This window comes from Oncorhynchus mykiss, chromosome 7 (assembly GCF_057628025.1).
Source record: "Oncorhynchus mykiss isolate SJ-2025 chromosome 7, ASM5762802v1, whole genome shotgun sequence".
Classification (NCBI taxonomy): domain Eukaryota; kingdom Metazoa; phylum Chordata; class Actinopteri; order Salmoniformes; family Salmonidae; genus Oncorhynchus; species Oncorhynchus mykiss.
Window position 1 is genome coordinate 10,842,501 of NC_143028.1, and position 17,500 is coordinate 10,860,000.

At 40.1% G+C, this 17,500-nt stretch overlaps 1 protein-coding gene, 2 long non-coding RNA genes and 2 gene segments (V, D, J or C); 3 read left to right on the forward strand and 2 right to left on the reverse strand.

Annotated features, from left to right (window-relative positions):
* Positions 1–928: 928 nt before the first annotated feature.
* LOC118965346 (uncharacterized) lies at positions 929–1,814 on the reverse strand. The gene is made up of 2 exons (XR_016497080.1): positions 1,720–1,814; positions 929–1,557 (listed from the first exon to the last, which is right to left on the reverse strand). It is a non-coding gene; the product is annotated as an uncharacterized LOC118965346 (long non-coding RNA).
* Positions 1,815–1,873: 59 nt separating this feature from the next.
* On the forward strand, positions 1,874–3,503 carry LOC110497074 (Ig lambda-3 chain C region-like). The segment is given in 3 exon segments: positions 1,874–1,927; positions 2,364–2,469; positions 3,006–3,503. Coding segments are annotated over 3 exon segments (480 nt in total).
* Positions 3,504–8,701: 5,198 nt separating this feature from the next.
* LOC110495715 (putative non-functional immunoglobulin kappa variable 6D-41) lies at positions 8,702–9,624 on the reverse strand. The segment is given in 2 exon segments: positions 8,702–9,309; positions 9,472–9,624. Coding segments are annotated over 2 exon segments (387 nt in total).
* Positions 9,625–9,708: 84 nt separating this feature from the next.
* On the forward strand, positions 9,709–11,147 carry LOC110518760 (Ig lambda chain C region). The gene is made up of 3 exons (XM_090242192.1): positions 9,709–9,735; positions 10,009–10,114; positions 10,646–11,147. The coding sequence occupies exons 1-3, from the start codon at positions 9,709–9,711 to the stop codon at positions 10,963–10,965; spliced, it is 453 nt and encodes a 150-aa protein (XP_090098318.1). The 3' UTR covers positions 10,966–11,147.
* A 5,818-nt stretch (positions 11,148–16,965) lies between these two features.
* The window catches only part of LOC110495721 (uncharacterized), a 1,952-nt gene continuing 1,417 nt past the window's right edge, over positions 16,966–17,500 (forward strand). Inside the window, exon 1 of the long non-coding RNA XR_005052530.2 lies at positions 16,966–17,500. This exon is cut by the window's right edge and continues 51 nt beyond it. This is a non-coding gene — a long non-coding RNA (uncharacterized LOC110495721).

Here is a 17,500-nt window from a genome sequence, read left to right on the forward strand (position 1 = left end):
TTCCTGTCCTGCAGCTCAGTTCAGGATAAACTGGATGACTGTATCTTTGATGTGTCTGGCTGGTTTAATACATCATCCACAGCATCATTATTAACTTGACCATGCTTAAAGAGATATTCAATGTCTGATTTGTTATTGTTACCCATCTACCAATCACTGCCCTTCTTTATGGGGCATTAGACAAAATCCCTATCAATGTGCTCTTGTGCAAGGCACTTAACCCTAATTGCTCCTTCAAGTCACTCTGGTTAAGAGGGACAGAGGAAGGGTTAGTAATTCCAAGTTCTTGTCAACCCCTATTATTTAACACAGAGTGAGTCCACGTATCTTATTATGGGATTTGTTAAGCCAGATATTACTCCTGAACTAACTTAGGCTTGACTAAACAAAGGGGCTGAATACTTACGCAACGATTATATTTTAGTTGGATTTTAAAAATCTTAATCCCACTATGTTACACAATAAAATGGGAAGAAATCCAAGAGGTCTGAATACTTTTCCGTGGCGCTGTATGTGTAGAATTGCAGGAAATTAGCTTTAAAACGGCAACATTTTCTCTCTTGACGAGGGCCTGTCAACACCTCTGCCCTTTTGACCTTTGAACTCAACCACTCTGCCTGACTTCCGGTGCCCAACCCTTTCCACACCACACCACAAGACTAGTGAATTGACTTATGAAATGACCTGTGACTAATATCTGACCTCTGACTTTGATCTTTGACCTCTGCCAGTCTGTCTCGTGTCCACTGTCCAACCTCCCCTGGTCTAGCTCTGGTGTCATGTTAAGGATGTTAAGGATGGGGGAACATCTGTGGAGTGTTCTGCTCTCTTCTGGGAGAGGAGCTATGGAAATCTAAGTTTCTGTTTCACAGTGCTCTTTCCACACACACACACACACACATTCTGTTCCCCTGAAGTGTTGGCCAGCTGTGTGTGTTGAGGCACACCAACACACATTATTTTATGTTGATTTTATGTTGATTTTATGTTGACATGATATGGATTATTCATCCTCAACAGGACTATTTTACCTGCATCTTCCTGATAAGAAGGAACATTTGTAGACATGGAAGGTTGGAAGGGTTAGGAAACTATATTAGTTTGTAACCATTATTTCTGTGAGATAGTAAAGTGCTTATACTTGGTGTCATATAACAAGACCTTTAGTTCTGTGTTCAGTGGACCAGTGATGTGTGTCATTTTGTACAGGAGGTTTATGTACGTCTCTAAATCACTGTGTGAACACATTACCACTGTGGTAACTCTGACAGTAGTAAACTGCTGAATCTTCAGCCTGGACTCCACTGATGGTCAGAGTGAAGTCCCTCTCAGACCCACTGCCACTGAATCTAGCAGGAATCCCGTCTAGCAGTTGATTTGCGTATATTATCAGGAGTTTGGTAGCTTCTCCAGGTCTCTGTTTATACCAGAACACATATTCATCTCCATCACTGTCTGTGTACACTTTAGGGTTGGTTGTACAGGTCAGAGTGACGGGGTCTCCTGGAGAAAATGTCACTACAGGAGGCTGAGTCACAGTCACCTGACCTCTGGATCCTGAAGAAGAAAAATATAAATTGATCAATGAGTATGAATAAGATATGACTTATATTTAATTATATTTTATGAAGGTACATTTATTAATTGAGATCCATTTCAATGATTATACAAGGTACTCAACATGTATTTTTCCATTGTAAGAGTTATAAAACAACAGACCTTTGAGGCAGCAGCAGACCAGTGTCCATATGAAGATGGTGATCAGAGTCATGGTTGCCGTGGTTTCTATTGTGTTGATGGACAGATCTCAGTCCTGCAGTCTGAAACTCACAGGGCTATAAACACTCCCAGAGCACTGAAGCATGAGCTGCCAATGCAAAGCACCTCCTCTATGGAAACACCCTACCTCAGGACAGATGATGAAACTGTTAATGCAACACAATAACAATCTTAAACAAGGAAGGAAATAGCTTACCTGAATCTGTGTGAAGGCCTGGAATTGACTACAGTATTTAGTTACATGTAACTTTATTCATTAAATACTGGTGTATTTCTATTCTACATGGCTGCTTCTTATACTTAGTGAGTTTGTCAGAGATATTACACATCTCCAACATTTATATTTTACAGTCAGGGGGGAATTCAGCAAAAAGTAATCATGTAAAATATTAAACTTAAATTAATACTTAGTGAGTTTGTCAGAGAAATTACACATCTCCAACATTTATATTTTATAGTCAGGGGGGAATTCAGCAAAAAGTAATAATCTAAAATATCAAACTTAAACTAATTTGAAAAGTTATGACCTACACATGCTGTTTTTGACAGACAATCAGTGGTAGGGTTGAATGTGTGTTGTGTAGAGAGTTACTGGTGTGTGTAAAGTGCAGGAGGTTTTTGTACGGCTGTTCAATGTGTCTGTGTCACTGTGGTACACTTTCGGTGGAGGCACCAAACTCATCGTTGACTGTAAGTACAAGAGATTCATCCTTTTTATAATAAATTCAATTGAACATTTATATACTGGTAAAGTAAATAAAAAGTAATTATTCAGAAAAAGTTGTAGTTTTTCATGTTTAATTTATTTGATTTGTTGAATTTATTTGATTCCGAGTGTGTTTCCACATACCCTAATGATCATTCAAGGACAAAAACCTAATATGCCAAAAGATAATAGTTTGATGTGTTCGATGTCTTTAAATACACAAAAACAGTTCAGCAGCATTGTTAAACATTTTATTTTGTAAGCAAGTCAGTTTCCTTTCTGCACTTTAATGCATCACTGACTGTAGTGTGTGGTGTTGCTTCATCGATGATATTGGAGGGAAGTTAAAGAGTGTGTAAAATATATTTATATATAACTTGCCTTTTTCACAGACTATTTTATACAATACGAATATCATATTTGTTTCTTCATATTAAAGTTGCTGAAAGTTCTTCAAGGTTCTTGTCCAGTTTAACCCTTACATGTTATCTCTCCTATCCCCCCTCATCTTCTCTCCTAGTGGGTGTGGTACCTCCCTCCCTGACAGTCCTACTTCCCTCCAGTGAGGAGCAGGACCAGGGGAATGTGGCCCTAGTGTGCCTGGCCAACAGGGGCTTCCCGGGGGGCTGGAAGCTGGGTTGGAGGCTGGGGGCCGGGGGGGCCTTGCAGGGCAGCCAGAGTCTGGAGGTCCTGGAGAAGGACAGTCACTACAGCTGGAGCAGCAGCCTCACCCTCCCCACTGACCAGTGGAGGAAGGCTGGCTCAGTCACCTGTGAGGCCACCCTAAAGGACCAGACCCCCGTCACTCACACACTGGAGCCACACCACTGCTCCCAGTAGACACCCTGTACACAGAGAACATCTATCTGTCATTCTATCATTCTAGATATCTATCTAGAGCTTCATCTCTGGTCATCAATCTGGGATTCTGCATCTTTAAATCTGTACCTGTGTTTTATTGCTTCTGCATTCAGATTGGAAATGTTAACTAAATAAAATACTTTGTATTAATGTCAAACAAGGTGTCCCTGATTTGTATTATGTAAAGAAATAGAAGTGAATATCTGTGGACTTGTGGTTAAACAAAGACTAAACAAAGACTAAACAAAGACTAAACAAAGACTAACTGAACATTAGAAGGTTGGAAGGGGGAGGGGTAGTGAAGAGACCCCCTTGGGACAGTGAATATCTGGGGACAGGAGCTGAACCACATCATCTGACCATTATAGACATGGGAAGAGGTTATGGGATATAGTTGTTAGTTTTGATCATGACTAAACTATTTTGTGAATTTGAGATTAATTTGTGAGTTGTAACCAGATTTTCAGAATGGGGGTAAAGTGGTGGTTATGAATATCAGGGGACAGAGGTGCTCTATTCTGGGAACCACATTATCTGACCATTGGTGGTAAAGTGGTGGTTATTTATGCTTGGTGATGTCATATAACTAGGACCTGAGTTGTGTGTTCAGTGAACCAGTGTTTCATATCATAGTCTGTTGTTCCTCAACACCTGCAGTAGGTCCCAGCTGCAGCAGTACAGTCTCTGTGCAGTCTGACTGGGGGAGGTTTTTGTACGACTCTAAATCACTGTGTGAAAAGCTCTGGGGCGCCATAATTACCCATACCATAGTAATCTCCTGCATCTTCAGCTTGGAAACCAGTGATTGTAAGAGTGTACTCGGTACCTGATCTACTGCCACTGAATCTAGATGGTGTTCCAGACTGAAGGGTTTTTACTCTATAGATGAGGAGTTTAGGAGCCTGTCCAGGTTTCTGCAGGTACCAGCTCATGTCATCACCAATACCGGTTGAACTTGCAACAGCTTTGATAGACACGCTGTCTCCCAGACGAACTGACTTAGATTCATCAGCTTGATTCAGGACACGTTGTGCAGATGACTCTGAAATTGAAATGGAGAAATTAGCTTTGATTCGTCTTAATAATCCAGATGAAAAGCATTGAAAACATTTTCCATGTACAAACATGTACAGGCCAATTAAAACTTATTAAAACCAATTGACCACAGGGAGAGATGCTGAGCTTTTCTAACCTTGGGTCAGGAACCCCAGTATGATCAGCAGTGGTATCAGTGATATCATCTTCATCATCTTCATCATCATTTGTGGCTCTGAGAAGACTGAACAGACTGGACCCAATGCTGCTAACACTGAAGTCTTAAAGTGTCAGGAGCAGTGAGGCTTAACAACTATGCAAAACAGCACTCTACAGGCTGCTGAGAGAGACTATAGGCTGCTGAGAGAGAAAGAGAGGGGGAGAGAGAGATACATATATAGAGAGAGAGAAAGAGGGAAAGAGTGAGATAAAAGAGAGAGAGAGAGGGAGAGAGAGAGAGGGAGAGGGAGAGGGAGAGAGAGGGAGAGGGAGAGGGAGAGGGAGAGGGAGAGAGAGCGAAAGAAAGAAAGAAAGAAAGATAGAAAGAAAGAAAGAAAGAAAGAAAGAGCAAGAGAGACACACAGAATGATAAGACAGAAACAGATAGAGAGGTACTTATATAACTTTTATTTTGCTGTTGTGAGTTGTTCCAATCTAATGGTCAACTATAGGAGGACAACTAAGTTGTGTATTAAAGGGTAGGTTCAACCCCAAATTAAAAAATGTGTTTACAGACTGGAACTGCAAACTGTTTATTGCTTTTTGTAAACTAGATAGGTGTACAATGACAGAACAGTATCAACGTCACCAGGTATTAGTAGCATATTGGTTAACTGAATTTGACTGCTGGTAATAAAAAGTGAGTTTCATCACTTGTTGCTTTAACTAGTGGGGAGTACACATGCTGTCAGAGTTATCAAAAGTCAGGAGTTCCAACTGGGAAGTTTCACTTGTAGGGACATGCACCATACAGACAGATCAGTCTCATGTTTATGTTTGTGCCGTTGTAGAGTGTGTGACAGCATGGGCAGTGCCTTTCAGGAATTGCCACCCAGTTGACTACTTTGACTACTTTAAAATGGCAGAAGTTTGGTGGAAGCCTCCATGGCGCTGCCCATGCTAAAACATTATTTTAGCCACTAGGGATAAAGGTCAGCCATTTTGGTCAGGGAGTTGGTCAACCATGGTTTGCCAGAGTTGTGTTAAGATATTGTTTAAAATTATAAATTTGAAGAATTTACCTACACGGTGTTTATTAGCTAGCTAGACAGACAGTTTAAGAGGAATGCTTGGATTAATTGTTCACATTAATTGCCAATATACCTACATTCTACTTAAACATGCAGTCAGTTCACAGCAATCACTCAATTCAAATCAGTAGATGACAGGACTTAGACAGGTTGTACTGCTATATCATATAATAGATCTCTCAGCTTTCCAAGATAAACAACTTTTTTTTTAAACTTTTATTGTCTTGTTTACATATATACTTTAGAGGCTATGTATGCAGAAATGTTGTATTAAACCCATATAAACTGTATTTATGACTATATGACAATATTTTAGGTTGACAGAAATTATATTACGCAATTTCCAATATATCACACAACTTACTTTAATTATCCCTCTACTATCATTCATTCCAAATAGAATGGTTTGGATTTCTCCCTCACCACAATGGCAGCATTTTTGTAATGACGTAACCCTTCTAGTGTTTTAATAGGATATCTATGGCTAGTTTGAAGATGGAAAGTTTAAGACAATTAAGTAATTCCATGTGGAAGAGTAAACATATTCATTGGACCATTGACAACTTCTTGCGCCGTTACTAACTAGCAAAGCTGGTCCCATGAATTGCAATGACTTATGGGATATTAGAATCCTATTGTTTTAACCACTATAGTTTGATCCAAGCTCTATGGTCACCCCACCCTCCTCAGATAAGATATAAACACATCACAACCCATTGCATAAATGTTTAGAATTACAGGAAATGATTTTAAAATGCCAAATTCTCTCTGCCCCAAGGCAGAATGTGTAGTATTTCAGGAAACTAGCTTTAATAAATACAACATTCTCTCTGCCCCAAGGCAGAATGTGTAGTATTTCAGGAAACTAGCATTAATAAATACAACATTTGTCTCTGCCCCAAGGCAAAATGTGTAGTATTTCAGGAAACTAGCTTTAATAAATACAACATTTGTCTCTGCCCCAAGGCAAAATGTGTAGTATTTCAGGAAACTAGCTTTAATAAATACAACATTTGTCTCTGCCCCAAGGCAAAATGTGTAGTATTTCAGGAAACTAGCTTTAATAAATCAAACATTATCTCAGCCTGATTGCAAAATGTATAATTATTATGTATAAAACTGCACTTTTTTCTGTCTGCCCCATGGCAATACAGGGCCTTGCAAAAGTATTCAGACCCCTTGGATTTCTTCACATTTTATTGTGTTACAATCTGGGATTAAAATGGATTTAATAGAAATGTTGTTTTTAATTTAAATGTTGTTGTCAACAAGCTCCACAAAGTGGCAGAACATTTTTATATTTTGTAAAGACTGATACTAAAATATAGTCATTGCATAAGTATTCAGCTGCCTGAGTCACCTTTGGCATCTATTACACCTGTGAAACTCCTTAGGTAAGTCTCTAAGAGCTTTACACACCTGCATTGTGCATTATTTGCCCATTTTTCTTTTAAAAATTCTTCAAACTCTGTCATGATGTTGGGGATCATGGCTATACAGCAATTTTCAAAACTTTCCATCGATTTTCAAGCAGGTTTAAGTCAAAACTGTATCTTGGCCATTCAGGAACATTCATTGTCTTCTTGGTGAGCAACTCCAGTGTAGATTTGGCCTCGTGTTTTTTGTTATTGTCCTGCTGAAAGGTGAATTCCTCTCCCAGTCTCTGGTGTAAAGCAGACTGAAGCAATTTTACCTGTGCTTAGTTCCATTTTGTGTCTTTTTATCCAGAAAAACTCCCCAGTATTTGCCGATGTCAAGCATACCCATACCATGATGCAGCCACCACCAAGCTTGAAAATAAGGAGGCAGTTACTCAGTGACATGTTGTGTTGGATTTGCCCCAAACATAAGGCTTTAGGCCAAAAGGTGTATTCCTTTGGTGTGTTCTTTTTGCAGTGTTACTATAGTGCCTTGTTACGTACAAGATGCATGTTTTGGAATGTTATTATTGTCTATATCTGTATTCTTCTTTTCACTCTGTCATTTAGGTCATTATTGTGGAGTCACTACAATGTTGTTGATCCATCCTCAGTTCTCTCCCATCACAGCCACTGAATCTGTCGCTGTTCTAAAATCACCAATTTCCTCATGGTAAAATCGCTGAGCAGTTTCCTTCCTGTCCTGCAGCTCAGTTCAGGATAAACTGGATGACTGTATCTTTGATGTGTCTGGCTGGTTTAATACATCATCCACAGCATCATTATTAACTTGACCATGCTTAAAGAGATATTCAATGTCTGATTTGTTATTGATACCCATCTACCAATCACTGCCCTTCTTTATGGGGCTTTAGACAAAATCCCTGTCAATGTGCCCTTGTGCAAGGCACTTAACCCTAATTGCTCCTTCAAGTCACTCTGGTTAAGAGGGACAGAGGAAGGGTTAGTAATTCCAAGTTCTTGTCAACCCCTATTATTTAACACAGAGTGAGTCCACGTATCTTATTATGGGATTTGTTAAGCCAGATATTACTCCTGAACTAACTTAGGCTTGACTAAACAAAGGGGCTGAATACTTACGCAACGATTATATTTTAGTTGGATTTTAAAAATCTTAATCCCACTATGTTACACAATAAAATGGGAAGAAATCCAAGAGGTCTGAATACTTTTCCGTGGCGCTGTATGTGTAGAATTGAAGGAAATTAGCTTTAAAACGGCAACATTTTCTCTCTTGACGAGGGCCTGTCAACGCCTCTGCCCTTTTGACCTTTGAACTCAACCACTCTCCCTGACTTCCGGTGCCCAACCCTTTCCACACCACACCACAAGACTAGTGAATTGACTTATGAAATGACCCGTGACTAATATCTGACCTCTGACTTTGATCTTTGACCTCTGCCAGTCTGTCTGGTGTCCACTGTCCAACCTCCCCTGGTCTAGCTCTGGTGTCATGTTAAGGATGTTAAGGATGGGGGAACATCTGTGGAGTGTTCTGCTCTCTTCTGGGAGAGGAGCCATGGAAATCTAAGTTTCTGTTTCACAGTGCTCTTTCCACACACACACACACACATTCTGTTCCCCTGAAGTGTTGGCCAGCTGTGTGTGTTGAGGCACACCAACACACATTATTTTATGTTGATTTTATGTTGATTTTATGTTGACATGATATGGATTATTCATCCCTCAATAGGACAATTTTACCTGCATCTTCCTGATAAGAAGGAACATTTGTAGACATGGAAGGATGGAAGGGTTAGGAAACTATATTAGTTTGTAACCATTATTTCTGTGAGATAGTAAAGTGCTTATACTTGGTGTCATATAACAAGACCTTTAGTTCTGTGTTCAGTGGACCAGTGATGTGTGTCATTTTGTACAGGAGGTTTTTGTACGACTCTAAATCACTGTGTGAACACATTGTTACTATTGAGATAGTGGTAACTCTGACAGTAGTAAACTGCTGCATCTTCAGCCTGGACTCCACTGATGGTCAGAGTGAAGTCCCTCTCAGACCCACTGCCACTGAATCTAGCAGGAATCCCATCTAGAAGTGTCTTTACGTATCTTATCAGGAGTTTGGGAGCTTCTCCAGGTCTCTGTTGATACCAGAACACATATTCATCTCCATCACGGTCTGTGTACACTTTAGGGTTGGTTGTACAGGTCAGAGTGACGGGGTCTCCTGGAGAAAATGTCACTACAGGAGGCTGAGTCACAGTCACCTGACCTCTGGATCCTGAAGAAGAAAAATATAAATTGATCAATGAGTATGAATAAGATATGACTTATATTTAATTATATTTTATGAAGGTACATTTATTCATTGAGATCCATTTCAATGATTATACAAGGTACTCAACATGTATTTTTCCATTGTAAGAGTTATAAAACAACAGACCTTTGAGACAGCAGCAGACCAGTGTCCAGATGAAGATGGTGATCAGAGTCATGGTTGCCGTGGTTTCTGTTGTGTTGATGGACAGATCTCAGTCCTGTAGTCTGAAACTCACAGGGCTATAAACACTCCCAGAGCACTGAAGCATGAGCTGCCAATGCAAAGCACCTCCTCTATGGAAACACCCTACCTCAGGACAGATGATGAAACTGTTAATGCAACACAATAACAATCTTAAACATGGAAGGAAATAGCTTACCTGAATCTGTTTGAAGGCCTGGAATTGACTACAGTATTTAGTTACATGTAACTTTATTCATTAAATACTGGTGTATTTCTATTCTACATGGCTGCTTCTTATACTTAGTGAGTTTGTCAGAGATATTACACATCTCCAACATTTATATTTTATAGTCAGGGGGGAATTCAGCAAAAAGTAATAATCTAAAATATCAAACTTAAACTAATTTGAAAAGTTATGACCTACACATGCTGTTTTTGACAGACAATCAGTGGTAGGGTTGAATGTGTGTTGTGTAGAGAGTTACTGGTGTGTGTAAAGTGCAGGAGGTTTTTGTACGGCTGTTCAATGAGTCTGTGTCACTGTGGTACACTTTCGGTGGAGGCACCAAACTCATTGTTGACTGTAAGTACAAGAGATTCATCCTTTTTATAATACATTCAATTGAACATTTATAAAGTCACAAAAAGTCATTATTCAGAAAAAGTTGTCGTTTTTAATGTTTAATATATTTGATTTGTTGAATTTATTTGATTCCGAGTGTGTTTCCACATACCCTAATGATCATTCAAGGACAAAAACCTAATATGCCAAAAGATAATAGTTTGATGTGTTCGATGTCTTTAAATACACAAAAACAGTTCAGCAGCATTGTTAAACATTTTATTTTGTAAGCAAGTCAGTTTCATTTCTGTACTTTAATGCATCACTGACTGTAGTGTGTGGTGTTGCTTCATCGATGATATTGGAGGGAAGTTAAAGAGTGTGTAAAATATATTTATATATAACTTGCCTTTTTCACAGACTATTTTATACAATACGAATATCATATTTGTTTCTTCATATTAAAGTTGCTGAAAGTTCTTCAAGGTCTTGTCCAGTTTAACCCTTACATGTCATCTCTCCATCTCTCCCTCCTCATCTTCTCTCTCCTAGTGGGTGTGGTACCTCCCTCCCTGATTGTCCTACTTCCCTCCAGTGAGGAGCAGGACCAGGGGAATGTGGCCCTAGTGTGCCTGGCCAACAGGGGCTTCCCGGAGGGCTGGAAGCTGGGTTGGAGGCTGGGGGCCGGGGGGGCCTTGCAGGGCAGCCAGAGTCTGGAGGTCCTGGAGAAGGACAGTCACTACAGCTGGAGCAGCAGTCTCACCCTCCCCACTGACCAGTGGAGGAAGGCTGGCTCAGTCACCTGTGAGGCCACCCTAAAGGACCAGACCCCCGTCACTCACACACTGGAGCCACACCACTGCTCCCAGTAGACACCCTGTACACAGAGAACATCTACCTATCTGTCATTCTATCATTCTAAATATCTATCTAGAGCTTCATCTCTGGTCATCAATCTGGGATTCTGCATCTTTAAATCTGTACCTGTGTTTTATTGCTTCTGCATTCAGATTGGAAATATTAACTAAATAAAATACTTTGTATTAATGTCAAACAAGGTGTCCCTGATTTGTATTATGTAAAGAAATAGAAGTGAATATCTGTGGACTTGTGGTTAAACAAAGACTAAACAAAGACTAAACAAAGACTAAACAAAGACTAACTGAACATTAGAAGGTTGGAAGGGGGAGGGGTAGTGAAGAGACCCCCTTGGGACAGTGAATATCTGGGGACAGGAGCTGAACCACATCATCTGACCATTATAGACATGGGAGGAGGTTATGGGATATAGTTGTTAGTTTTGATCATGACTAAACTATTTTGTGAATTTGAGATGAATTTGTGAGTTGTAACCAGATTTTCAGAATGGGGGTAAAGTGGTGGTTATGAATATCAGGGGACAGAGGTGCTCTATTCTGGGAACCACATTATCTGACCATGTGTGGTAAAGTAGTGGTTATTTATGCTTGGTGATGTCATATAACCAGGACCTGAGTTGTGTGTTCAGTGAACCAGTGTTTCATATCATAGTCTGTTGTTCCTCAACACCTGCAGTAGGTCCCAGCTGCAGCAGTACAGTCTCTGTACAGTCTGACTGAGGAAGGTTTTTGTACGACTCTAAATCATTGTGTGAAAAGCTCTGGGGCGCCATAATTACCCATACCATAGTAATCTCCTGCATCTTCAGCTTGGAAATCACTGATTGTAAGAGTGTACTCAGTACCTGATCTACTGCCACTGAATCTAGATGGTGTTCCAGACTGAAGGGTTTTTACTGTATAGATGAGGAGCTTAGGAGCCTGTCCAGGTTTCTGCAGGTACCAGCTCATGTCATCATCAATACCAGTTGAACTTGCAACAGCTTTGATAGACACACTGTCTCCCAGACGAACTGACTTCAATTCATCAGCTTGATTCAGGACACGTTGTGCAGATGACTCTGAAATTGAAATGGAGAAATTAGCTTTGATTCGTCTTAATAATCCAGATGAAAAGCATTGAAAACATTTTCCATGTACAAACATGTACAGGCCCATTAAAACCTGTTAAAACCAGTAGACCACAGTGAGAGATGCTGAGAGATTCTAACCTTGGGTCAGGAACCCCATTATGATCAGCAGTGGTATCAGTGATGTCATCTTCATCATCTTCATCATCATCTGTGGCTCTGAGAAGACTGAACAGACTGGACCCAATGCTGATAACACTGCAGTCGTACTGTCAGGACAGATATAATTCATGAAGTGTGAAACTCTCAGGGCTATAAACACTCCCAGAGCACTGAAGAATGAGCTGCCAATGCAAAGCACCTGCTCTATGGAAATACCCTACCTCAGGACAGATGATGAAACTGTTAATGCAATGACATAAACACAATAATCTTAAACATGGAAGGAAATAGCTTACCTAAATCTGTGGCAAGCCTGTAATTGACCATAGAATTTAGTTACATTTAAGTGTATCCATTCAATACTAGTGAATTGCTATTCTATACTTGATATTCTAGACTTGTGCTAAAATGGCGTCATGCTGAAGTTCAGTTCAGACCATAAATAATGATTGAGGCCTCAGATGGATATAACCGTTATGCATGGACATTGCCATTGAGGAATTCCACCATTTTGAAGTAGTCAACTAGGTGGGACTTCCTATGGGTTAAGGAATGATCACATAATTCCATCCAGGTCATCAGGAGGAATCAGCCAATGCATTATCCTCATGTGGAAACATTCCATTATGGCAGGTGGCAGTACATTTCCAACCTTGGCTTAACAAGCAAGTTCCCTATATGCAGATGACATACTGCTTTACGTTGCAAAGGTTCAGAAATCCCTCCAGACAATAATGTCTGTTTTCACAGCATTCAGGTCACGGTCTGGTTACAAGATCAACTGGTCTAAAACAGATCTACTACCTCTTTACTCAGCTAAGGGAAGCAACTACCACCCTTTATCCCAGTGAAGAAACAAACCACCTACTTAGACATTACTTAACCCCCTCTATTCACACTACTTTCAGGAAGAACTACTTAGACATTACTTAACCCCCTCTATTCACACTACTTTCAGGAAGAACTACTTAGACATTACTTAACCCCCTCTATTCACACTACTTTCAGGAAGAACTACTTAGACATTAAATAACCCCCTCTATTCACACTACTTTCAGGAAGAACTACTTAGACATTAAATAACCCCCTCTATTCACACTACTTTCAGGAAGAACTACTTAGACATTAAATAACCCCCTCTATTCACACTACTTTCAGGAAGAACTACTTAGACATTAAATAACCCCCTCTATTCACACTACTTTCAGGAAGAACTACTTAGACATTACTTAACCCCCTCTATTCACACTACTTTCAGGAAGAACTACTTAGACATTACTTAACCCCCTCTATTCACACTACTTTCAAGAAGAACTACTTAGACATTACTTAACCCCCTCTATTCACACTACTTTCAGGAAGAACTACTTAGACATTACTTAACCCCCTCTATTCACACTACTTTCAGGAAGAACTACTTAGACATTACTTAACCCCCTCTATTCACACTACTTTCAGGAAGAACTACTTAGACATTACTTAACCCCCTCTATTCACACTACTTTCAGGAAGAACTACTTAGACATTACTTAACCCCGTCTATTCACACTACTTTCAGGAAGAACTACTTAGACATTACTTAACCCCCTCTATTCACACTACTTTCAGGAAGAACTACTTAGACATTAGATAACCCCCTCTATTCACACTACTTTCAGGAAGAACTACTTAGAAACCTTTCAGAATATCCAGAAATACATAAAAAGATGGTCTGCTATGGCCACTTCTTTACATGCTAGAATCTCAATGATTAAAATGAATGTCCTCCTTCGTATCAATTTTACGAGTTCCATGTTACCACTGCCGCCTCCTATAGACTATTGGTCTAAACTTGACTCTGTAATGAAGTTGTTCATTTGGGGGAGAAAGAGACCACATATTGAATATGCAACATTACAGAGAACAAAAGCATCAGGTGGACTTATTGTTTGGATCCATTATAGCATATTCAGTAAATGTGTGGAAAGCTACAGGGCTCTTGAGTGGCACAGTGGTCTAAGGTTTTGCATCTCAGTGCTAGAGGCGTTACTACAGACACCCTGGTTTGACTCCAGGCTGTATCACGTCCGGCCTGTGATTGGGAATCCCATAGGGGAGCGCACAATTGGCCCGGGTTTGTCCATTGTAGGCCGTCATTGTAAATAACAATTTGTTCTTTACTGACTTGCCTAATTAAATAAATAAATACAGAGAAACATATGAGATCTAATCTTAAATGGCATTTATACTCTCCAATATGATGTAATAAAGAATTCTTAGCGTGTAAGAACCCATTTATATCAGATTCTTGACCTTGCTAGGTCAGACATATCAGCTAGAGGTGAATGTTATCCTCTGTCTGATATCTAGTCTAGTTTACTCAGGGTTAGGTCTGGGAGATGCCCCAGTGTGGTACAGGACAGGTACTGGTGGAGGCATTAGGAGGTTGTGTGTGTCTGAGCATGTGATTTTGGAACTGTTGACCTTTGCCACTGGCTGACCTGTCAGTGACCCTGGAGGTATTCTAAACTGAGATGAAGACTTCCATCTGTCTCAGTGCTGATTCATGATGAATTCATGATGAAACTGTCTCAGTGCTGATTCATGATGAATTCCTGATGAAACTGGCTCAGTGCTGATTCATGATGAATTAATGTTGAATCTGGCTCAGTGCTGATTCCTGGTGAATTCAGAATGAAACTGGCTCAGTGCTGATTCCTGATGAATCTGTCTCAGTGCTGATTCATGATGAATTCATGATGAAACTGTCTCAGTGCTGATTCATGATGAATTCCTGATGAATCTGGCTCAGTGCTGATTCATGATGAATTAATGTTGAATCTGGCTCAGTGCTGATTCCTGATGAATTCATGATGAAACTGGCTCAGTGCTGATTCCTGATGAATCTGTCTCAGTGCTGATTCCTGATGAATTCATGATGAATCTGTCTCAGTGCTGATTCCTGATGAATTCATGATGAATCTGTCTCAGTACTGATTCCTGATGAATTCATGATGAATCTGTCTCAGTGCTGATTTCTGATGAATTAATGTTGAATCTGTCTCAGTGCTGATTCCTGATGAATTCATGATGAAACTGGCTCAGTGCTGATTCCTGATGAATCTGTCTCAGTGCTGATTCCTGATGAATTCATGATGAATCTGTCTCAGTGCTGATTCCTGATGAATTCATGATGAATCTGTCTCAGTACTGATTCCTGATGAATTCATGATGAATCTGTCTCAGTGCTGATTCCTGGTGAATTAATGTTGAATCTGTCTCAGTGTTGATTCCTGATGAATTCATGATGAATCTTCAGATGTACATCACTAGTTATCTAATACTTCCTCATGCCATTCTAGTGGGCACTAGGGATGTAAAATGTGACCTTAGTAAATGGTGCTCTCATCATCTAGTCTCTAACTAAAAGCTGACTAGAACAAAGTGACAGGCAGTCTGGTGGCATGTTGGGTTTGGAATGACTCTCTTCCCTGGGGAACTGACCTCTGACTTTTTAAAATCTTTGACCTCTACCAGTCTGGCTGACGTCCGGTGTCCAACCTCTTCCTGTGTACACCACACAAGACTAGTGCAGTGACCTATAAAAGGACCTGTGACTGACATCTAACCTCTGACTTTGATCTTTGACCTCCTCTGGTCTAGCGCTGGTGGGGTGTTAAGGATGGGGGAACATCTGGGGAGTGTACTGCTCTATTCTGGGATAGGGGCCATGCAAATCTAAGTTTCTGTTTCACAGGGCTCTCTCTCTGTCACACACAGTCATGCACTTACACACTCAATACTGCTCCACAGATGTGTTAGCCAGCTGTGTGTGTCTGGTTGACCAACCAATCACTGTGGCATACCAACTTTTTTTATAGTCTATGGGACTATTTCACCTGTATCTTCCTGAGGACATTTGTAGACATTGGAGGTTGGAAGAGTTATGATACTAGTTTGTAACCATTGTTTCTGTGAGTTAGTAAAGTGTTTATACTTGGTGATGTCATATAACAAGACCCTTAGTTCTGTGTTCAGTGGATCAGTGATGTGTGTCATTTTGTACAGGAGGTTTTTGTACGGCTCTAAATCATTGTGTGAACACATTACCACTGTGGTAACTCTGACAGTAGTAAACTGCTGCATCTTCAGCCTGGACTCCACTGATGGTCAGAGTGAAGTCCCTCTCAGACCCACTGCCACTGAATCTAGCAGGAATCCCATCTAACCGTTTCTTTGCATATCTTATCAGGAGTTTGGGAGCTTCTCCAGGTCTCTGTTGATACCAGAACGCACCCTCATCTCCATCACTGTATCTGTGCACTTTAGGGTTGGTTGTACAGGTTAGAGTCACAGGGTCTCCTGGAGAAAATGTCACTACAGGAGGCTGAGTCACAGTCACCTGACCTCTGGATCCTGAAGAGGAAGAATATGAATTGATCAACGAGTATAAATAACAAATCATTTATATTTCATCATATTTTATACAGGGATGTTTATTCATTAAGATCCATTTCAATGATTATACAAGGTACTCAACATGTATTTTTCCATTGTAAGAGTTATAAAACAACAGACCTTTGAGACAGCAGCAGACCAGTGTCCAGATGAAGATGGTGATCAGAGTCATGGTTGCCGTGGTTTCTGTTGTGTTGATGGACAGATCTCAGTCCTGTAGTCTGAAACTCACAGGGCTATAAACACTCCCAGAGCACTGAAGCATGAGCTGCCAATGCAAAGCACCTCCTCTATGGAAACACCCATCCTCAGGACAGAATAATAAACTGCAAATAATCATCATGTGAATTGCTTTATATTTCTGTTGTTGACAGTAAAATGGCACAATTGTCAATACTGATATTCGTCGCAAATGACAATGTCTTACTCTGCCCATATGCATTCTGATAACATATGACATCATTGGAGTTAAAAACATTTGGGTGGAGACATTAAGGAGCTCAAATCAGAGACTTCATTAATCATAGAATGCTGTATATAATGTGCACATAATGTGCTTAATTTTTGTGGTTGTCCCACCTAGCTATCTTAAGATGAATGCACAGAGGTGCTCTGGATAAGAATGTCTGCTAAATGAATAAAATGTCATGTAATTGTAAATGATAAAACATGAGTATTGCTTGCTACAATATTTCCTATATTAAGAGTGTCAAATACTGTAGTTGTATGTGAAGATGTGTAATGCTTTATGAGTATAGTAAAGTTGTACAACGCTGTGTGGAGCTGTATGAGTGGTTCTGTTAGTGCAGGGTGTGCTCACTCTTGTGTGAAGGAGGTTGTTGTACGGCGTCTTAACTAGA